The 24,287-nt window shown below is 38.1% G+C and overlaps 1 protein-coding gene across 4 annotated transcripts in view; it reads right to left on the minus strand.

Moving 5' to 3' along the window:
• ADAM23 (ADAM metallopeptidase domain 23) overlaps positions 1–24,287 on the minus strand; it is a 90,436-nt gene that overhangs the window by 40,269 nt on the left and 25,880 nt on the right. For 3 of the 4 annotated variants that reach the window (XM_042444883.1, XM_042444886.1, XM_042444887.1), the window contains exons 4-16: positions 22,202–22,284; positions 21,521–21,584; positions 19,958–20,030; positions 18,249–18,316; positions 14,820–14,885; positions 11,895–11,966; positions 9,325–9,491; positions 7,379–7,463; positions 5,594–5,684; positions 3,563–3,577; positions 2,966–3,017; positions 2,095–2,194; positions 615–686 (exon numbers count right to left, since the gene is read on the minus strand). In XM_042444883.1, the coding sequence (XP_042300817.1) occupies positions 615–686; positions 2,095–2,194; positions 2,966–3,017; positions 3,563–3,577; positions 5,594–5,684; positions 7,379–7,463; positions 9,325–9,491; positions 11,895–11,966; positions 14,820–14,885; positions 18,249–18,316; positions 19,958–20,030; positions 21,521–21,584; positions 22,202–22,284 (1,008 nt within the window). The remainder of the gene's footprint in view (positions 1–614; positions 687–2,094; positions 2,195–2,965; positions 3,018–3,562; positions 3,578–5,593; positions 5,685–7,378; positions 7,464–9,324; positions 9,492–11,894; positions 11,967–14,819; positions 14,886–18,248; positions 18,317–19,957; positions 20,031–21,520; positions 21,585–22,201; positions 22,285–24,287) is intronic. The other variant, XM_042444884.1, reaches the window with a different exon arrangement.

Below are 24,287 nucleotides of genomic sequence, written 5' to 3' on the forward strand. Positions count from 1 at the left end.
TATTATTATTATTATTATTATTATTATTATTATTATTATTATTATTATTATTATGACAAGATTTGTTCTGAGGAAATTTGCCCTGCCTTCAAGACAGAGAGAGTGTGACATGCCCAAGGTCCCCCAGTGGGTTTCCATGGCAGAGGGAGATTGAAATCCTTATCTCCCAGAGTCCTAAATCCAACACTCAAATCTCTACCTATACTGGCTCTCATAGGAAGCATACCTCATGCTAAAATGGAGAAAGGTGTAAAAATGAGGGGTAACACCATAACATTTTCTTTTTTATATTTCCTATATTTTTCTCTGTATTTCTCACCGAAGGCTAATTTTCATTGTATTCAAAGTCCATTGACTTAGTTATTTAACTACAGTACAGTGAAAATACATTGAAGGGTGAGCAGCCAAATGTTCTTCAGTGATTACTGTTATCAGCACAATACAAGATAGGCAAAGCTAAGGAAGCTGAGAATTGCAAGCTATCAACACAAGTTGCAAACCTTAGCTGTACAGCATGACTCCTGTCATAAAGGAAGCATTCTGGAAGTTTTCTTTTAAAGGGAGACTTAGTAAACATACAAATAACTATAGATATATTTATTTTAAAATGTTACCATTTGGAAACCACAGTCACAATCTTCTCCTGGTTCCACATATCCATTTCCACATTCTGTAGTGTCAAACAACTTAAAAGATAAATACAGAAAACAATGCTTTAAAATGGTCATGACTTACTATTTACAATTTAATGATTATGCAGTATGCTGAATTTTTTCAACAGAATGATTAGCTATTCCCATACTGAAGCAGCATGATGACAAAGATGGCCCTGTACAGGCGAGCCCTGAATGACGCCCTCGTCATGTGCTAGAGTTGCCTCGGGGTGGAGCGCTCACATGCCCCACAACCCTAGTACATGACTAGGGCATCATCGTTGCGCAGCGCTGTATAGACTGCATCCAAATGGAGCAGTGCAGGAGTGATGAGTTCGCACTGCCACAGGCTGCTTGCACTGATGCAAAAAGGAGCCGCTTTTTAGTACGGTGCTACTGTGCAGCAACGAAAGGTGGCCCTAGCCCACCCTTTTGGGCCCATCTGCACCGGGCCAATATTATCATATATTTTGCAGATATGTTGTCCCAAGAGCTGCTTCAATTTCAGACAAAGCAAACAACACAAATGAGCCAGGTGGAAAGTATGAATATCTAGAAACACTATCACTCCCCCACACCCTGTTAAGACAGTGCAGGTAAACAAAAAAGAAGATACAAAGAAAAACAATTTTGGCTTATGTTTCTTGAATAACACCACCACCACCCCTGCATTATCATATGGCAAACTATTTTTCTGAAACTCAATCTAAATTAATTTTTGATTCTCTAAATCTGGTTCAGTGTGTCACTCTCATTAAAGCAGATTTCTAATATAAAAGGTTTTTTAAAAGGGGGGGTTAAATAATAGTAATGATGATTCTGTTAATAATAGCTAACAACTATGTTATTAATAATTATGTAATTTAAAATAATTTAAATATATACAGTAAATAAATAAACCTGAAGGGACTTTTCAAAGCAATTTTTGATATGGCAGGACATGCATTACCCTTTGGACCCTCACAAGCAACACCCACTCACCCATCCTAAGTTTAGCACCAACCTCCATTTTTGGGTGGACAACCATTCATTACCATGAAAAGACACTCCATAAAGCTATGAAAAATGTAGCTAGGTAGTGGCCGGAAAAGGAACAAAGCAGAGGGTTTTATTTCCTCTCCTTCCCTCCGGTTTCTATCCAGCTATTTATGCAAACTGCCTTCATGTACAAATCGCTCTTAAATCCCTGCCTCCCAAATTTATAGAATATATGAGGACTTAGGGCTCAAACAGACAGGCCAAAATAAAGCTGCTTGGGGTCACTTTCGAAGTATGCTGTTTAAATGATGTGTGCATCCTATGGACTGGAGTGCAGCTTTGGCGCAGCTTCTGAACTCTTAAGATGTGTGTGTCATTTAAGCAGCATACCCCTAAAGTGACCAAAAGCAGCTTTATTTTGGCCTGTCTGTTTGGGCCCTTAGTTCCATTGTAAGTAGTGTACCTTTGTTGGTCTGTTGAAGAGACAGGAACCTCCCCCTCGGTACAGAAAGTCTCTGTATTCTAGAATGCTACACTTCGAGAATTTTCTGGGGTGGTAGACACTGAAAAACAAAAACAAAAGTCAACCCAAAAATAAAAGTCAACCCAGCCCACGCCAACAAAAATTTAATATAGCTTTGCTCTTCTAGACAGATTATATCTTCTCGATATAAATTTTCCAAACACTAGTGTTGGTGTAACCTGGTGCAGTAAATTGTGGTATCATTCTCCCATTGACCTCCTCCTGTTCCACACCATGCAGAATCCTTAGTAATGTTTTTTGTACTAATGTACTCATAAAGTCTAATTCCTGTATATGTAATAGTTGTGCAATAGTTGTGACATAAATAACTAGCAAAATTAAAATTATACCTATAAATTACATGATCACATGCTCAGCCTAAATGTATTCACATGTACATAGTTTCATATTGTTAAGGTGAAAATTTGGTAAGATGTGATGTTTTAAAAGAATTTTTAAATAAAAAAATTAAAATAAATTTAACATTTATTTAATAAAACTAAGTGGAGGCTTTCCTTTCTTTCCAATGAGACTCATCCCACTCATGCCATCTCTTCAGCTTTTTAAAGGCACACAGGCGAACGCCACAGCCCATTTCTGCCAAAAGGCAAATGTTTAGGGAGCAGTGGTGTCACCCCCACCCCCCTTATGTCACCTGGTGTGCCTGCATGGCCCAGTGATGCCCCTGCAAAAACATTTACTATCCTTAGCATTAAATGTTTCTTGCTGTATTGTACACAGCCAAGCAACAGGTCTGAAAACAAGTTTCATAATTTTCTGTAACATTCAGTCACCGTTTATGACTGCATACCCTGTCTCTTCCATGATGCATCCACCCCACGATTCTGTGCAGTCACAGCCTTCTGAAATAAAATGAAAAATACAAAATAAATGAGAAATGTGCTTAGAAATACAAGCAACACACATAAGTACCACATAAAAGTGAGAAAGGGAATGGCAAAGAAGCAGTTCTGCTTGAGAATGTATGTTTAGTACAATAGTACATGATAAAGATATATCTAGGACTGATGATAAGTAAATTGAACTACAGTAAATCAGAAGCAAATTTTCTGAAAGAATTCAGTTTAAAATTTACTCAATAAGCTTAGGACTTTAGCATTTTAAATTCAAATGAAAACTGCCTGTTCTTATTAGATATTGGAATGAAAGTGAATATAGATTATTATATCGGCAACAAGAGGTATTCTGACAGCTTTTAAAATGTTTTCATATCTGATTCTTCTCAAGCAGGTTTTTAATTAGTAATTGTTTGCAGGAGGCTCTTGATGGAAGGCTGTGCTCTATTTTTAACTCTTGTATGTTTTTGAATAATTTGATACTGTTTATAAGCTATGATTTTAATGTGCTTTAAATTTTATTGTCATGTTTTACCTGATTATGTTCTTACTTTTTTGTGAGCTGCCTTCAGTCCCACACCAGGAGAAAGGTGGCATATACGGGGAAGGAAGGAAGGAAGGAATAAATAAATAAATATTTTTTAAAAGGTTGTTAAAGGAAAACAAATTCTACAAGAGGCTAGGAAACACACCATTGTCTGTTTAAAATTAGAACTGAGAATCATGCCTAAGCCATGTTTTTTTTTAAATTCTAGTTTACATGCTAACTACAGTTTGTACAAACCAGCCTGACCAGCAGATTAAAGTTTTCTGAGAACGGAAGAAGGAAGTTGAAAGCACAAGGGAAGGGTAAGTGCAAAAAGCTTACCATGCCTGAAAAAATATGTCTCTTTATATAACTATTATCCTAAAACGTAATTTTTTCACTGACAGAACACATTTTAATTTAGATTGGAAGATTCTACCAATCACTTGAAAAACTTGCTTGTAAACTAAATTTGTATAGAATAATCCCTTCAGCGTACATGTTATTACAAAATGTTCTTGCCTACAGACACCAGAATATAAGTAGGCTCTGATGGTAGAATAAAAAGTTTAGCACTCCATGGAAGAAGAAATTTTTTGGAAGAAGAATGGTTTAATCAACGATCTAGTCCCCAATTAAATATTGTTGCCAGATCGAAATGAAACTGTATGTGTAAGGAAGCCTTCAAATGTCCTTGAACTCAGGGCCGGCTCATCCATATAGGCAAACCAGACAGCAAAATTTAGGGGCGGCACGGCGGCTTTTTTGTATAATTTTTTTGTAATTAAACAATATTAAAGTGAAAGCTCATTACAGCAAGCTGCATAAAAGCAAGCTACCATATGACGGTTTCTTTGTACAATGGCCAAAACATAAATGTGCGCCCTCCTGTGTCCATGGTATGGTTTTCAATTGGCTTTCTGACTAATTCTCAATACTATGATGAGAGATTGGAACCTACGTTTTATGTCATGTTTAGCTTTAACAAATGAAACAGCGGAAATCAAAAGGTGAAAATAATTATGAGGGGCAACAGGGGGTGCCAAAATATTTCTTGCCTAGGTTGGCCAAATACCTGCTTGAACTGAAGCAGATCTGTAAGAAGGAAAGGGCCCAAAATCTGTGAAACCAATACTGAGATGCTAATCAACACTTGCAGGATATGTTTACTTGAAGTTATTGCTGCACAAGGGGGTTGTTCTTGTGTGCCTTCAAGTCATTTCTGAATTATGGTAACCCTTAGGCAAACATATCAAAGGGTTTCCTTGGCAAGTTTCTTCAGAAGGGGTTTGCCATTGCTATCCTCTGAAGCTGAAAGAGTACAACCTGCCCAATGTCATCCAGTGGATTTCTATGGCTGAGCTAGGATTCGAACCCTTGTCTCCCAGTGTCCTATAACAAAAACTCAAACCATTACACCACACTGGTGCTCACTCAAGGGGGTACTACCATATATTGAATCTAAAGGTTCTGATACTTTTTAACACATTTATATTTACTGCTGAATTGGCTGTGGATAAATAAATGTTGAAAATGCATCATCTTTGTATCATTTATTTACACAGTATGCTATTTACTATAGAATTATGGAGTTGAATTGAAATCTCAAAACATTTTGGGTTGGAAATATGTGACAATCCTAAAGATTTCACAAACCTGCCACTGCATAGGATTAAAATATTAATTGGCTAACTGAGTATTTATATACATAACCATATCTACCTATCTCCTTAAGGAAAAGGATATGCAACGGCCTTAGATACTTTTATATGAACTTTTCAGAAAATACAGAATTCCATTCATGCAAGTCTACTCAAACAATACACCTCCATCCTGATTTCTGCTGATGTCCCAACAAACCATTAGCCCCACATGCTATATACCTCAGACCTTTCCTGAGGAGGTGGGTGGGAAAGTCCTTTGCACAAGTGCACTTCCATTCTCACACGGCTCAGAAATCAGGCCTATATTTCTTTACAGGTTATTTCAACATCCAAATTATGCAAAAGTTTGTAAACTGCACTTAGCAGAACAGAAGGAATTTAACGCCAAGTACTTTGTTTTCTGGATCCTGGTTCCCACTGTATTCCTAGATTCTGAGCCAAACTTTGGGACAATTCTTGTGCCATTGCCCAGGGAAGGCCATACTGTTAGAAAAAGAGTAGAGACAGAGAGTCCTAAGTACCATAGTTTATTACAAATCTTAGTACAAAGCTTCTCTTTTATTAATTCTGCCTGGCATTTGCCCTAAAAGTATTTTTTTGGAAGTGGTCAGTATGAACTGAGTATTCTTCCATGACAGCTTCCTTAAACTTACACTGAATAAGCTAAAGGCAAACTAAAATAGCAAGCATTTTATTACTGAAAATGAAATGGACATGTATGAACCCAGACGTATTACTGATACTGTGGAAATACACCCAACCCCATTGATAACAAGGACTTATTTTCAGAAAATAAATACAAGGACACATTGCATCACAATAAGCCTCAGTGACAGTGGATTCTACAGTATTTCCCACTTCTAGCTTGTTTTGTTTGTTTGTTTGTTTCTCTCCACCCTTTGTAACAACTCCTATTTCAGGGTGGTAAATGGAGAAAACAAACTTGAGACAAACTGAAGCTGTAAATGTGGATATTACAACAAGCCAGAATTCATAATCCAATGGCAAACCATGGGTTCAGTTGGTGGTTTGTAGGTGGTTAGCAATCTTGTTAGCAGACGTAAGAATGAACATCACAACATGACAGAACTCAAAAAACCACACTATGGCCTGTCTTGTCTTGTGAATTAAGACTGTAGCTGTGGATAAAAATCCTAGTTTATATGAACAGGCTGTTTGTTCAGATCTGTTCGTGTGATATTGCTTATTCACCTTTTGCTCCCTTGCTAGTTTGATTAGGTAAAGTAGCAACAAAGGTTTGTTTAGTGTGACATTCAAACTGAGGCTCCTTACTGCTCCAAAATGGCCAGGATTCATAAACCAAGAATAAAATCTAGTCAGCAATTCTGTACTGCAAACAGAAGATTTAGATGATGCAACCAACAAACCAACTGCAAAACTGACTTATAAGTAACACAAACAGGGAAAACAAGACATAAAATAAATTAATCACGGCTAACACTTTCTCCTTAAATAAAAGTGGAGAGGATCTTCAGTGATGCCACCAGTACAGCAGTTGAGCAGGAATAATAGGAAGTTGCTTTAAGAAGCAACTATGGGTATATGAGAGAGACAGTCCCCTAACTGCTAATATTTGGAAGGTTTCTTAATATACTCTCTACTGTACAGAGACCATGGTAGAGAATTACTGATAACATATAATAACATTAAAAAACCCACTGGCAAATGCAGACAAATATAGATGATCTGAATGATTTCTACAGATCGACAAGAAAATGCTTTGATTCACATTAATGTAAAAATCCAACTCTATAAGCAAAAGGGCCAAGCAAAATAGAGAAACTAAATTATAAAGCCAAGTTCCAAGCATGAAACGTGAGACTGAAATCAATGACAGAAATCTAGTCAACAACTTTGGAAATATCTATACCAAATTGTATCAGAAGCATGCCAATTTGACCATGATGCAATGGATTTTTTGCTCTCGTGTCAAGAATAGCCTCTCTTACACAAGCTGCCCACATGCATCTAGCCTGAAGACATTAAAAGTAAACAGCAAATATCTTCTGTCAATTCCCTTTCAGATTAAATGTTGCTCAACATATCTGTTTTGAATTTTGAAAACACTGCAAGACATCTTTAAAAAGAAGACATTTATGATGAGGGAACTTTTCATGTCACCCTTCCCCACAAAATCTTCCAAAGAGAAATGTTACCTCATTTACTCCAACACCTCTAGCCACAGAACATATTCCTCCAAAGTAGCTCAGACTACTTCTTTTGTAATGAAATGTCACATTCCTTAAAAAACAAGATAAAGAAAGTAATATTAATAACTTTTAATGGAATCTTATGTCCTGCAATAGAAAGACAGCATATAAATAAATCATTGGAACGATGGGACTTTCCATTCAAAGCTCCTTTTCTTTAGTTGGGGGACGGCAGTTTTAGATGTACAGTATTGCTGTGGTAGGCAGGACTAGGCTAATGAGAATTTAGAAGGACCTCCCATGAGAGGAAACAAGCTACTTCTCTCTTCCAAAGGTATCAAAGTAAGAAATAATTAAGTTTAAAAAAATAAAGTATAAAGAAGACCATAGAAAATAGAACTTAATAGGGACAAGGCGGGAAAACAGGGGAAATATCTCAACTGATAAATTGTTTCCTTGGGTGAATAATGTTCTCCCCTCGCCCCACTGAAGCTGGCATCTAGTCATGCACAGTGTGGGAGTTTTCTGAAGAGATTTATCCTTTATTAGGTATGGAGCAGTCCTTTTCACCTTTTGTGAGACTTTGACTGCCAGGAGGCAACAAAGTTCTTCTGGAAGGCGATAATATGATACTGCAGTGATCTCAAGTGTCTCTTGACCCACTGGATGCAGTCTAAACCAGCTATTATTGGCTAAGAGCATGTCTGAAGCATAGGATGGATGTTCAAAACTTCTATACATGCTGATTTCTGTATTTGGCAGTTTCCATACTTTGACCAGACCAAACTGCCTTGCTGTTGTACTCCCACTGGAGAGGAAAAAATGAGAAATAGACTTGTCTGAGTCTTCCAAGACTGTTTCTCATTTTTTGCTCCCAGCTCAAATTAAACACTTTACTTGATTAGCTGGTGTTGGATATAGAATCTGAAAATGTACTGGTTTTGTGTTTCGGAAGCAGGATTCATAGAGCACCTTTATGTAGCAGTACAGCCATTTAGAAATTAATACTGAGGAGTTATGCTTAAGAATCATACTAATAGTGTGATCCTTTGACCCACAATAGATTGATGTAATAACACTTTCAGGACATTAATATGAGTATTGTACTAGTATTTAGTGGATAAAATCTGTGAACAGAATGTGGGCATATGGTTTGAATATTCAGTAGTGGGGGGAAAGTAATCAGCACATGCTAAAGGTATATATACTAACGCAGCCAATGATTTAGTAGATATGTTCCCTGCATAGTGGAAATGACAGCAATTGTAGCTGTAATTCTTAAGCATTAAGTTCAACATGCATAAATACTAATTTTGGAGATGGTAGAAATCACAGGGTTGTTGATGGACAAATAACAAACAATGCCTAGGCTTACCCCTAGATCATTTTGCTAAACTCTATTTATGTGAATTTGTGGTTACACTGTAGACTAAGGACTAGAACAGACGGCCCATAAAAGACACCTTCAGGGCATCATCAGCCCACTGCATGCCACCGGAGCAGCTTGCAGCTGGCTTCAAATCATAGCAGATCAGGAAAAGCCGGCTTTTTGCCAGATGAAAAAGGAATGAATCTTTGCCACGCCTTTTTCAGCTGGCTTTAAGAAGGACTGGAGCCACGGTGTGTGTTTGCCATGGCCCCAATCCGTCTTCGGAAGAGGCAGCTTCATGCCGTAATGTAACATTGACACTGGATATCATCTGGCATCTTTTAAAAACTTGCTATTGCTTTAAAAGGCTCAGATTCAACTGGGTTTAAAACAGAATACAGAAGCTTACTGCAATGAGCATTTTGAACTTTATCTCTAATTCTTGTTTTACATTTTTATAGTAATAGTAGCGACATAATTAAATTAAGCAGTGTTATATTTAGCAAACATGAATTTTTAATTGTGAAGGGCATGATGTCATAGAAGAGAGGTCATGCACAAAATAGAGCTCAACAGTACATACGAGAGAAGGTGTACAGCATCAGCGTGCTGTTTGATGAAATGCTGCCGATATTTGGAAAAATCATGAAGCATCTGCCTCGGGTCAGGGCGAATAGTAATACGATCTCTGTCCGACCAGGTTTCAACAGCAACCAAAACAACCCTCGTGTTCAGTTGCTCCTTGTAAATCTGTGGGCAGAGACAGGACAGGCACAGGAGTAGAACACAGGAGAAGAACACTGTGTCAAACATGCACAGTTAGCCAGTCAGTCAGTGGAAGGACAAAGGGGGGTAAAGCAGGAGGGAAACATTGGAATAATTAGCTTTTTTGCCTCTGGTTTGCCTAAAAGTTAGCATTTCACTAAATTTACATTAAATCCAGTATTATAAAAGATGGTGTATAATTATTACTACACTGCACTTAAAGCATATTATGGGAAATAAGATATGTAATTGAAGATTTTTGTACAATCATGCTTTTTTCACTTATATGCTTCAGAATCATATGCAGAAACCAAACACAGAAAAACAGGTTCTAGCTCTGCAGTGTTAGTGTTATCTATAAAGATTTCAGAAAAAAGATGCCTCTACACCAGTCTAGCTTAATCTTCCTTTCCATGAAACTGCATTCTTTGGGATTTTACAGAAGGCATTCAACATATTGGGATGGTACCTCCTTTTGGAGGGATTGGACACGGTCTACTTCAGTTATTTGCCTCTCCAGAAGAAGGAGCCACCCTACTTCCCAGACCAGAATAGAAGAGCAAGAATGTACTTCAGCCCCATTAGTGAACTGGAAACTATACCTGAAAAAAGTAGCTTCACGCTAAAAGTACTGTGAAAAATTAACAGAACTGAAATACTGATAACAATATGCAGCAAGGTTTGTCTACCATCCCAGAAACTGTTGGTTTCTCTGGAAGCTCCAAACATACCCACTCTGTCTACAGATGTTACTAGTTTCTGGAAAAGCTGCAAACTGATGTTTGGTTCACTCCAGCTGGCAGTGCCATATCTATATTCTGAATACCCTCAGTGACAATCAGAACAACTTGAGTATGGAGTTTATCACACAGGAGGAATTTCTCTCAATTTCGAATGAAAAGAAAGTGGGGCCAGAATGCATTCACATGAATTTGCTAGTTCAGCGAATTTACGTGAATTTGAATTGTGTTTGAATTGACTTCCCATTGCCCAAAAATAGCTTGCCATTGTCTGAAATTGTGTGTGGTAGTCTATCACGCAATAACATGAAACCCCATGATTGCGTTCGGACTGACTTCCCATTGCCCTAAATTGCGTGTGGTAGTCTATCACGCAATAACGTTAAACCCCATGATTGCATTCGGATTGCCATTGGATTATACTTCCAATTTCCCTTGTCTGATAAAGTCCTTTGTTTGGATATACAAATATTGGCGCTCTGGCGCCGGCGGCTGTTGCATCCAGGAACCCCAGCAGCCAAACCGCGCAGTTCCCAGGCGCAGAAAGAAAGAAGTGCCGAAATGGAGCTTCTTTCTGCATCCTGGAAGTGGCACCGCAAAGGGCTAGTCGCGTACTCGCGACGTCACTTCAGCTGTGCGATGTCTGGACACTATGCATCCGCGACATCAAAATGGCAGCCCCCGTGTAAACGGGGGCCGCCATTTTGTACGAACTCAGTCTGTACTGGGTTGAGGGGCGTTTGGAAGGGACGCCCCTTCTCAACCCTAATTCGCCCCTTTCTAACCCTAATATGCCCCTTCGGCGCGTGTGTAACGCACCATTGAAACCTTTATACAGTGGTACCTCGGGATACGAAATACCCAGCTTACGAAATTTTCGGGATACGAAAAAATCCCATAGGGAATTATTGTTCCGGGTTACAAATGTTTTTTCGGGTTACGAAAAAACTTTTGGTGCTTTTCGGCGCTATTTTACACGGAATCGCGGCTTTTCCCCATTAGCGCCTATGGCAATTCGGCTTACGAAGGCTTTTCGGGTTACGAAAGCGGCCGCGGAACGAATTATTTTCGTAACCCGAGGCACCACTGTATTTTCTATGAATCCTTTGGAAAGACAACCCCCATATATGCAAAAGAAAAGTAAAAGGAATAAAACTCCTTTTCTCCAATGTCCAAATTTGGAGGCAAGCCCCCACAATTTTCAATATTCCGTAACACTGAATTTTAGTGTGGGGGAGTGATGCTGTTTCAGCTAGATATGGTAAACAATAGAGGAATTGAATTCAGAATAGTCTGGAATATCACTACACAAAGGGATCTTGTGGCACCTTTGATACTGTGTGAAGATGCATCTGAGGAAGGAGACCAAGTTTACGAAAGCTTATCTTACAACTTCTTTCACACAACTAATCGCAAAGATACTACAAGAACTCTTTGCACAGTAGAAGAACTGAGTTAACTACATTCGTTTTTAGTGTGTTACTGGATATTCTTGTTTTGAAAGTATAAATCGTGTTCAGTTAACCACTGGTTCCTAACCAAAGTCTAAGTAAATATCCTAAAGTGATCATCAAACTATCATTCCGTACTGCCTCTGTTTGCAACCAGTGTCTTTCAAATTATGTGTTATTATAATGGCAATACTTACAGCATCAACAAGGTTTACCACAGATTTTGCAAAGTTGTTTGTAAAGACATGTGACGATCGATGCTTTTTGAACTAGAAGAAAGATGTGAAGTTATAATTCAATCACGTTATCTGTTATTCCCTATTGCCTCCTAGCAGTTAATCTAACAAAGAGATGCTCTGTTAATATTTTCAACAATTAACATTTATGCAACTGTTTCAAGAAGGTCAGCTGAACAAATGTAGAATGAAATCTATTCTGCAATATTTTGTAATCACTTTTTATCATCAATTCCACCATTCAAACTGACGAAATGGTTTGTTGCAAGCCTCCCACTGGAGCTCATTTTCAATGCTGCCTCTCTCATATTCATTTTTAAAAAGCATACTGTTGAGAGCCATCATTTAAACTTCAAGTAATGACAGCCTACATTTTTATGAAAAAACAGAAATATTTCTTAGTGGACCAGCACGACCAGCGGATGTCCTGATATCCTCTATAAAGATTACAAATAATAATCATAAAGACTCTAGCTATACAAGAATATGTTTTTAAAAATTAACTATTTAGTCTCAGAATTTAGGTTTAAAAATTCCTAGAATTTAAATTCATTAAATGCCTTGCAATTGAGGGATGAGATCTAAATTTAAAGGAATAGTTCTTTCCAACTAGATGAAAACATGATTTTTTTTTTTTTGCTAATTTGGGGAGCCAAACATTTTAGAAGTAGTAATACCCTTCCCGAAGGATTAAATTATTATCATTTGACCAAGAAGAATGACATTTCAAGAACCATGTATGAAAATGCAACCATTTCTGTTGTAAGACAGCAGGAATATTACAATTGTAAAAACTACTGGCAGTCCTAGACAGCCTAAGGTTGAGAGAGTTACTTGTCTTATGGAACGCTGACTTGATGTCTGGAGTGGCAGCGGCTTTTTTTCCTCCACAGAGAAGCCACAGCCGCCAAACCACGCGGCTTCCCTGCAGAAGAAAAAGAACCCGCAAAAAGCGGGTTCTTTTAAAGTCACAGTGGTGGCGTAAGAAGTGCGCTACTGCTGCACTCGTTACATAAGTGCCATGTGGCAACATGCGGACTCCGCATGGCGCTTACGTAACAATGGCGGCGCCTGTGTACGCAGGGCGCCGCCATTATTATGGTACCGCGCCATTATTATGGCACAGTGCCATACTAGAGTTAGGGACCGGGCGGTTGCTGCTCAGTCCCTTAACCCTAGTACGGCGCCAGTGCTTTAGTGCCATCTGTACCATGCCAAAACGGCACCTTAATTAGTTTATGGCAGAGAAAATGCTCAAACCAAGGTCTGCAATGTTGTTCAGCTTCTGCTCAAAACAAAACACATGTCAACAGTGCGATGCGGCAGCTAACAAGGCCAATGCGATATTAGGCTGCATCAATAGAAGTATAGTGTCTAGATCAAGAGAAGTAATAGTGCCACTCTATTCTGCTTTGGTCAGGCCCCACCTGGAATACTGTGTCCAGTTCTGGGCACCACAATTCAAAAAGGACATTGAGAAACTGGAGTGTGTCCAAAGGAGAGTAACTAAAATGGTGAAGCGTCTGGAAACCATGCCCTATGAGGAATGACTTAGGGAGCTGGGGATGTTTAGCCTGGAGAAGAGACGGTTAAGAGGTGATATGATAGCCCTGTATAAATATTTGAAGGGATGTCATATTGAGGAGGGGGGCAAGCTTGTTTTCTGCTGCTCCAGAGAACAAGACCCGGAGCAATGGATGCAAGCTCCAGGAAAAGAGATTCCACCTCAACATTAGGAAGAACTTCCTGACAGTAAGGGCTGTTCGACAGTGGAACAAACTCCCTCGGAGTGTAATGGAGTCTCCTTCCTTAGAGGTCTTTAAACAGAGGCTGGATGGCCATCTGTTGGGGATGCTTTGATTGTGATTTCCTGCATGACAGGGGGTTGGACTGGATGGCCCTTGCGGTCTCTTCCAACTCTGTGATTCTATGATTCTATGGTATATGAAAGAAGAATAGGTAAACTAAGTATCTGTATTTCCTCACTCTTTGTTCATATTTATTTTGCTTGCCTGATTGTCAGGTAGTGGTGCTGACCCATATTGGGAAAGGATATCATAATGACTCTCTGACCATCAGCAACTTGTATATACTTCAAACAGCAAATGGCTATGCTGGGGTGAATGATTTCACAACAGAGTTGTTGGAATGTGCGTGAGTAACTGGAGCCCAATCCCTCATGCAACAAGAAAAGTGAGAAAGGAAGAGTCGGGCCACATTGTGTGGTCATGACCCTCTATGCTCCCTTTGCACAGTTGCACCATCCTCCAAATGTCTGAGAAGTGGGGGATGGCACAAGAATCTTCCTCTACCCATGTAGGCTCCATGTGATTTATAATCCTGCATGATAAGGACTGTAAATTGCACAAGGAATCCATGTAAGAGGCACCTCAGACATTCTCTTCAAATATATGGAATGAGGCAGACCAGGAAGAGGAGGATGCAAAAGAGAGAACAGTGACAGAAAGTATGACTCTGTCCTCCTCTTAAAATAATTTTAAGGATATCACAGATGAATGCATGATTTGGGTTTGGGAACACTAGCTATAATAATTTTTCTGTTTTAGGAAAATCTATTGGTATTTTATTCCAGTTTGATCTTCTGCAGTCACCTGTGGAATTAAAGTTCAGCTTTGGACTTCCCAAGAGATGCTTCTTATAGGCCTTTAACAACACACAAAAGAAGTAACATGGAAACTGGTATGTTTTTCTCACATGTGTTTCTCAGCCCTCAGTTCTTAGCAAATTATATAAAGTTATCAAGTTGCACCAGCAAATAATGTATATGATAGTCAAGAGTTATAAAGACTAGAAAGTATCCTTTTTACAATTCTAGCTTTAAATGTGGTAATTAGATAAAATAATTAATTAATACAATTAGCTTACCATTTTATAGTCATTAACAATCATGAGCTCCAGGTATTTCATTTCTTCAAATACACCACGTAAAGCCTATAAGATTTAAAAAGCTAGTTGGAGATAGATAGATAGATAGATAGATAGATAGATAATGAATTTGGCATTGCTTCATTATTTGGTATGAGGTAATACTATTCTGTGTATATAAACATGGTTTCTAAAATCTGTTAAAGGCTTAGCAATGCAATGCGGGGGAGCAAATACATTTTATGATAGCACATCCAGCTACAACTTGTTCATGTCACTGGCAAACTTCTTCTTCTCATATCCTCTTGATCATTTTGCAGGTTTCACAATGCAAACAGAGGAGGAACAACAGCTCGGTAGGGGAGGATAGACTTTTTCTTGACAAGTCCCAGATTTATATCCTGGCATCTTCAGTTGAGGATTCGGGGAAGCAGAGCTGGGAACAGCTCTGCCAGAAATAACTCAGAAAGAACTAGTAAGAGAAATACTGTTGACTGCACTTGACAAAAATCTAGTGCTGAGCCAACTTTCTACATCACTTTCAGGGGGACTGGGAATAGACAGAACTCTCCACAAATTCATGGCTCACCACAGATACCAGGGGATGGTTATTTTTTGATCTAGTGACTGAGGTGTTTATTTGTCTACACAAATAAACACACTATTTTTTTTTTAAAAAAGGGGGTTTGCCAATGCTTCAGGCAGTAGTTTCACTTTTCAGAGCAATTTTGTCACATGTCTAGATAAGAATGCCCTAGATCACAAGAGCCAGCATGGCGTAGTGGTTTCAGCATTTGACTACGACTCTGGAGAGCAGGGTTCAAATCGCCATTTGCCCATGGAAACTCATTGGGTGTCCTTGGGCAAGTCACACTCTCTCAGCTTCACAGGAAGGCAAAGGCAATACCCCTCTGAACAAATCTTGTCAAGAAAAGTCCATGACAGGGTTGCCTTAGGCTGTCATATGTCAGAAACAACTTGAAGGCAAACAACAAAAAACAAAATGCCCCAGCAATAGGGAAATCCAACATGAAAGCTTTGAAGGGATGAACCCCTAAGAAGAGGAAAAAAGAGAGAACCTTTAAGAACCTTGGTTTAAAAGTAAATACACTCTCCATAGAAAATCGATACCTTTCACCCGCTCTTCTTGAATGTTACCAGCATTCCCCCTCTCAACTTTTTTGTGATTAATGTTCCCACTTGGGAGTAGGGGATTTCATTTAGATTTAGGCTAAACAGAATAACATATCTTGCCAAACATAAGCACCTTCATATGTCTGGTCATAAGTGCATGCATGGACTAGAGAACAGAAAGTTTATGTAACATATGTTCTCTCCCCACAATAATAAGTATGCATGCAAAGCCCTGAAACAGATGTGCCCTATCTCTGTTACTTTCTGAGTAAGAATCTAGCATATATAGTTTGTTGTGGGTTTTTGGGGCTATGTGGCCATGTTCTTTAAAAGTGTATTCCTGATGTTTCACCAGCATCTGTGGCTGGCATCTTGCCAGCCACAGATGCTGGTGAAACGTCAGGAATAAACTTTTAAAGAACATGGCCACATAGCCCCAAAAACCCACAAAAAAACTATGGATGCCAGCCATGAAAGCCTTCAACTTCACAATCTAGCATATCTTTCCACATGCTGGAATTGTAAATGTATCCATCTTGTCCTGCCAATAATGAATAAGTATGTTGTACTTTTAAACAAATGTTCAGAACTGTGTTCTGCTAATAATTAATAGATGTTATACTGCTGAACTAATGTGCAAGGAATGGTCTGAAGCACATGATGCCACCATCATGCTGAACCTAAAGAGGCCTGATCAGTGATTTAACAGGAGAGTGGAGTAACATACTATATATACTTGACTATAAGTCAACCTCACGTATAAGTCAAGGGCAGGTTTTGGGGTGAAAGTTATGGATTTTTATATAATCCATGTATAAGTTGAGGGTAGAACTTAGGGGCATGTAACAAAGGATGTAAAGGATGAAGGAAAGGAAAATGCTGCCAAAGTGGACTGCTATTTTCCCACCCAGACATTCAAAGAGGCCAGAAGTGGCACCACATTAGATTAAAACAGAGAGGGGGAGTGCTTCTTTTAGTTACTTTGGGGATGGACTAAGCTCTTGCCTTTTGCCATTCTATTTAGAGAAGGGGATGATTCCTTTTTAATAAGAGTCAGGGTACAGTACTTACAGTACTTGCATGGATAAGTCGACCCAGGTTTTTTTTTGGGGGGGGTCATTTTCTGACTAAAATTTCTAGACTTATACATGAGTATATACAGTATTTGAAATCAACACACAATAATTATACAGAGTATCTTCAGTTTAAGCTCGTGAAAAGATTTCTGAGTCTGGGTGAAGCAATATTTTCCTGATTGCCATACTAATCTTCTGTCAGAAAACTTCTTTGTTCCCAGATGACTATCCCAGATGAAAAGCTACACTTCCTCCATTATAAAGATCCAAGTGATAATACCTGTCTATACCTGTCATTTTAAGTTAGTCTGATGTAATACACTATCTAGTTATGCACTTATCAGCCTTTTCTAAAATAAATACATCAAGAAAATATTAATATTTTTAGTATTTAAGATTTTTAGAACGTATTTCTAGGCATTAAGTGAACAGTTCTACAAAGATCTTACCAGTGCTTCATCATATTGGATTTGTTGCAATACTGTAAAAATGATGATCTGAGGGAGCCCATGTTCAACTAGAAACCAAAGCATGGGATAAAATGGTATCCCACTGAACAGAGGTTGTTCCATCGGTTGAATCAGATCCCCAAACATCACTGGAATCTGTTCTGCCCAGCTCAGAAATCCTCCAGCACAGATTTTCAGAAAGTGAAAGAGAATTGCAGGATGGAGATAGAAGAATGACGTCCTTGCAGAAATTTGCTATTTTGACACTGGATTTAATCCTACCTAGATTATTTGTTTCCAATATGCTACTTTTTGTTAGATTCCTAAATTAATAACTCTAATCAATTAAAATACCTAGGGTCCTACTCCAGGAGCAAGTCAGGGTATATAACCTCAATCAATAAAAATAAGATTGCATGCAGTTTTCTATCAGAATTGGGTGGATGGTATGAGTTGTCCTGACACAATATCTGACCAGTTGTTGTTTATTTGCTAATAGATGTTAACCCTTTCTGTATGCATATATTTTGGCATTATGAGCTTCTTTGACATCTATGCAAAGTATCAGATGTGACATGTGGAGAGGAAAATACTCAAAAGATGAATCAGATTTTCCTTATCCTTGGCCACTGCAAGGCAATGATAATCACAATACAATTCTGTTCTTCACAGAAATTGAAAAAGCACATAGCATAACAGAGCTTCTCCATGTATCTTAAAAGTAAAGATTTTGTGATCTGCTATGGTAGTATTGGTAACATAAAACTCACAGCCCTCCTTCTCCTTCGCAGCCATGGCAACTCAGACAGGAAAGGCCATTGAGAAGTAGTGTCATTACCTACAAAAGATAAGATTAAAAGCAGAGGTTTCAGTTTCATGGGACTGCACTACAGTTGGCCCTCCATATCCCCAGATTCTTTATCCATGGGATTCAAGCATCCACAGCTTGAAAATATTCAAAAAATATATAAATTCCAAAAACAAACCTTGATTTTGCCATTTTATGTAAGGGATACCATTTTACTACACTATTGTATATAACGGGACTTGAGCATCCACAGATTTTGGTATCCACTGGGTTTTCTGGAACCAAACCCCAGCGGATAACCAAGGCCCATTGTAGTACTTTTATCAAATTAAACTTTTTGGGCTGATGGTTTTGCTATGCAACTGAAAGTTTTTCTATCCTCTGCCCCTCTCACATTGGTGCACACCATTCCCACTTGTATCTTCTCTATTAAGGAAGCCCTTCTTTGCTCCAGATCTACTGTTCTTACTCAAGTTATTCAAGTAAATATTTCACAGAAACACAGGTGCTTCTGGAAGAAATGGACTATAGCAGGGGCCCATTATTGTTGGCCCTCAGAACCCTCCAGGGGTCAAAAAATTTAAAAAGATACTGACCCCAAATGCTCTTCACACATTGCTCCCCAGAGGGCATTTTGGGTCAATTAAAAATTAGGCCCAGGAGAGGCCCTTTTAAAGGCATCTCTTCAGCCTAAAATGGCCCAGGGAGGACTGAAAACATGTCCCCCACACCTCCTAGAGTGCATTTTGGGGGATAATTTTCTTTTGCCGCAAGGTCTCCTGGGGGGGAGGCTAATGCACCCCTCCCACAAGCTTTCCACAGTTGTGCACACTTGATCTAAGGGCTCCTCAAGATTTCTCTAAAGGAGCATGCGTTCTTATTATGTAGTTCCTTGGGATCTGCTAGGTTTGGCTGGTTGTTGTTAACTCTGCATCCCCTTACCTCATTCTTTTGGGGAGCTGTTAGTAGCAATATCTTGGATCTGTACTAGAGCTATTCCAAAGACCCCTTTTTTAAAAACAACAACAATTGGGGCATGACGTGCAGAAATAAGCTTATAGTTTTCCTGGCAATTTTTCTCACTTTAAGAAAATAAACTGCTCAGAGCTCAGTACCAAAAGAAACATATCCTTAAAGACAAAAATGCTGTATGTTTTGAAACACCGTGACCCCATCCCATTCATGGATGTTAAGTTCTAGGACACACACAGAGATGAGGAAAAACTGGATGATAATCCTCATGTTATTCAATGGTGACAATGTGTGCACTAATCCATCAGCACATCTGCATGTACAAACCACCATTAAATTATATGTCATGCGGCAATCCATGGCCAGTCAAATTCACAGATTGGTAGCTCGCCAATACAGTGGGCCCACTGTACAACAAATAATGGGTTTTCATTATTCATGTGTTTTCATAAATGAGTATAAACACGCAGGCTGGCATTTTTGCATCAGTGAGTGCCTAACAACATTTTTATTTGCCTTTATTATTAGACAAGCATTGGTGTAACTATCGAGTTGTCACTGCATATTTTTAAATAAAAACGTCTACGGAATGAAAAGCAAATTTCCCTCTGTAGTACTATAATGAATACAATTTTATTTAAAAGTTGTTATATAATATTAATAATTCTGATATTACTGTAATATAATATAAAGTTATACCAGGGTCTTCCAATTGCTTAGAAGTATTTCTTCCTAATCTTCTCTGGATAATATGTGGTCTACCTGTATTAGTCTGTAATAGAAGAGACAGTAGATTATATTGGTGATACAAAGTTTAGCATCACTAATTCTAATATATGGAAAAAAATTCACAAGTTTGTACACATGAAGATTCACCATGAAAATTATTGAATGTTACAGTACACTAACAAAGTAATCTACAAGTGGAGGACCACATTATGTGATATTGGCTTCGGGTACTGAAAAGTTTGTACTTTAAATCTGTCTTTTTTAATATTATAAGGGAGATGTACAATAAACTGGATGTGGAATAATTCTGTAACCTAATTTTTATCTTTGCCATTAATTGCTGAACAAAATGGGTGTGTGTGTGTGTGTGTGTGTGTGTGTGTGTGTGTGTGTGTGTGATACAAGTGAAAAAGAAGTATAAGAAGAAACCTTGACAGCAAATAGTGGGAGAATACAGGAATTTTATCACTACTGTATAATCATATTATTACTTCTGCACATGAAATCATACAACTGTTAAGTTCAATTTGGCATTTTAAACTTGTATTTCAATATACAAATGAAGTAAGCAGATACAGCAGTTTATATAATCTATATATCATTCGTTAACTCTGGAAAGTCAGACAAATTCTGGTAAGGGCTGCTATAGACTTTGACAATGCGTTCTTGAAATTTTATCTGCACAGTCCAAACATGTGAAAAGACCAAAATCCTGCTTAATGTCATGTTATCACTATATACTTTAAAGTTTAGTTTCACTGAAAATTTAGTTAAAAATAAAGTTCACTTAGACTGTATACCAGGGTACAGGTATTTATTTTAAAAACAAAGACATACAAGAAATTTGTTGCATAAATATTTCTAATAGAATATGTTCAAAACAGATTCAAAAAGGTAGTGTAGGAGTCCTACATGTAGGACTTACTCTGTAAAAGACAATATTGAAGTGTGTCTACATGGGCCAAATGAATAAGTTTCTCCCCAGTCTTGCCATGACCTGTCTTCATGATGCACAACCAAAGCCCCAATTCAAAATATGATGGCAGTTCTATCTTCAAAATATGAGGCCAGTTCTGCATCAAATCCAGGCCATTCCTGCATTAAACACCATGTGGTTTTCCTCTCGATTTTTCAGGGAAATACAGAGCACTCCAGAGCAAGGCCAGGCAGCTGTCTATCGATGCATCCCACTATGCCACCTGGTACTGCCACTTCTCCTGAGGGCACAATGAGGCACCCAGCCATGTAGCCAGTGCTAATCACCTCCTTGTTGACCTCAGAGGGCGTGACCTGCACCAGTGGCGGTGGCACTGGGTGGCACAGTGAGACGTGTGTAGACAGCTGCCTGGCATTGCTATGGAATATAGTGGTAATGGGGGGAATTTGGGGCAGCTCTGGGACCAGAATACTTTGGGAAAAGCCCAGAGTATTCTGGTCAGTGTAGACCTGCCTTTGGTATGTGTAATTTTTATCCTTTATTTACATAAGTCTATTAACAAAGCAAAACAAGATTTAAGTAATTCATTAACTTACCATACTGTGAATCAAATCCGTAGGTTCTATCAAGTATATGTAACTACTGTCTTCAAACATACCACTAGAAGATAATGTGTAGAGGAAAGATTTCAGAACACTACAGTCACCAAGAAATGTCAACAAGAGTTTAGAAAAGTATGCATTTACAGGATTACATAGTTCACTGCGCCTGGATACACTACTGCTGTTACCACTGCTACTACATCAGTTCATGGGGATGCTGGGAGATGGAAAAAGCTGTTCCCCTTTCCTCTCCCTAGGCCTGCCAGGGGCTGTTTTCATTGCCATTACCTTGTCAGGTAAGGCACTAAGGTATGATATAGTTTGAGGATATCTCCTGGTGAAGAGGAGGAAGCTGGGAAAACTCATCTAGCTCAGATTCCAAGTTGTAACGAGAAGATAATTTGAAGGCTTCTAAAGCCCACTTCTTCTCTGAGGTGGATTTTAATAAACACTAGTGTTAGTTTAAGAGCCTGACTTCGAACTTTATCAGAATCCTTAATTTATATCAAAGGACTCTTGACCCACTTCCCTGCCAGAGGAGAAGGTATAGAACATTTATTACAATACCAATTTCTTTATGTTAAGGAACAGAGGAGTAAAATGACTCCCAACAATATGAAATAGCAAGACAAGTCTGTAATTAGTAAGATACATATCAGTAATATTAATACTTACTGGAGCCCATTACATGTTGAAAGTGCAGCTTTGGAGTCCCTGATACCTCTGATAGTCCCATGATAGTAACAGTGCTCTCCTCCCTAAGGGATTAACAGGAATTATTTAATTTAGGGTATTTTCATTCAGTTTTTCATAACATAACATACCGAATGGCTAAGTGACTAGTTGAAATTACTCTTTAAGTGAAGAATTATTTAGTCTTTTTGGAATGCAAATGTTTTTGAGGAGAATACAAAAAAAAGCTGATTTAGGCTGGCATCTTAAATGAGGTAAACCTGATCAAAAAATAGGACTCACTCATTCAATTAAAAATAGTCAGATATCGCAATTAATAATATATTTCTTTTAATACTGATCTGATGGAGTCTCTTGAGCAACCTCTAAGCATCTATGATACAGTGGGGGGGGGCTGTAAAAATTACCAACATGTTAAAATATTGTGTATGAAATTACCTTTAGGCTATGTGTATAATGTATATATGAAACATAAATGAACATCATGGTTGGACTTGTTTCTCATCTCCAAGGTATCTCATAGACAAATACAGGTATTCCAAAATCTGAAAAAATCCAAAATATGGAACGCTTCTGGTCCCAAAAACTTCCAGTAAAGGCTACTCAACTCAATCTGTAGCCTAATAAACTTTGCAAAGTGTTAATCTGGAAAATCAGCATGCAAAGGAATCTTGTAGCATCGTTGAGACTAACCGAAAGAAGGAAGCTGGTAGCATGAGCTTTCATAAACTTGAATTTACTTTATAGGGAATTTTATAATCATCAAATTTTATTATATTTTTCAGAGCCAAGTTATTCTTCAATTACAATAATTCTATTATCCTATTTAAAAGAGACCTTTTTTTCACAGTGGTTACCAAGATGTTCAGCAAGATGAATTATCTAGTTGTAATTTGAACAGTATGTATATTTGTGTAAAGGTAAAAGGTAAAGGTAGTCCCTTGACATGAATGTCTAGTCGTAACTGACTTTAGGGGGCGGAGCTCATCTCCGTTTCTAAGCTGAAGAGCCAGCGTTGAGGACTGCACCGAATGCTGTTACCTTCCCACTGAGAAGTGATACCTTTCTATCTACAGTACTTGTATTTGCATGTTTTCAAACTGCTAGGTTGGCAGAATCTGGGACTAGTGATAGCAGCTCACCCCATCATGCAGTACATCATGCAGCATGCAGCATCATGCAGTACTTCTGTAACTGAAACCATTATATTTGTTTTAAACTGGAAGACTTGAGTTGATTTTTTTTAAGTGACAATAAATAAAATACAAAATCCATACTTTCCTAACATATTCACAGGAAGAACATAGAAACAACTGCTAGACTATCAAGAAAATCAACAAGAAAACAAATTTATCAGCTGTCTGTGCATTACTTTCCTTGGACAGAAAGGAACAGAGAAGATTAAATACAACATGGCAAGAAATTGTTCAGATAAATAAAATGTCAATGGCTCTGTTTATCTGTCTCAACTCTCAAGAAGATTTCATACTGTGGCCCTCCACATTCCAAAGGGCTTCTTTAGAGGCTATGGAAAAAATGCTTATTATACTTCTGATCTTACATTTCCAAATGTTTATTACTTGTAAAATCTCCAGATACAAAACAGTAGGAAAAAACTAACAATCTATCTTCTAAATAGCCAAGAAACACACTTCTGGGTAATAAATTACACTTCTGGATAATAAATCCAATTTGTGTTTAGGGAATAAATGTAATGATACATGTTATGAAAAACATGATTCCAAGCTTCCTCTCATTTTGTTGACTTTTAACAAGATTAATTAAATTGAATAAATTTAATTCAACAGATAGGTTTAAATGTGATGGTAAAGATGGAAAGACAATTAAATATAGCTCTTCCAAAACAAAAAGAATTACAAGTTTCTTTAATGGCTCCCAAGTGACAAGTATCTGGTTTATAATGAATAATTGTATTATTTGCCAACATCACAACCCCATTTAAGTTGATAACAGAAGTTATATTTAGAGTAAGAGTTGTATTCAGAGCATGGCACAAAAACTAGCAATATTCAGCAATCTGAATGATTTCCATTCTTAAATGAAAAAA

This window comes from Sceloporus undulatus, chromosome 1, assembly GCF_019175285.1.
Source record: "Sceloporus undulatus isolate JIND9_A2432 ecotype Alabama chromosome 1, SceUnd_v1.1, whole genome shotgun sequence".
NCBI classification, from domain to species: Eukaryota; Metazoa; Chordata; class Lepidosauria; order Squamata; family Phrynosomatidae; genus Sceloporus; species Sceloporus undulatus.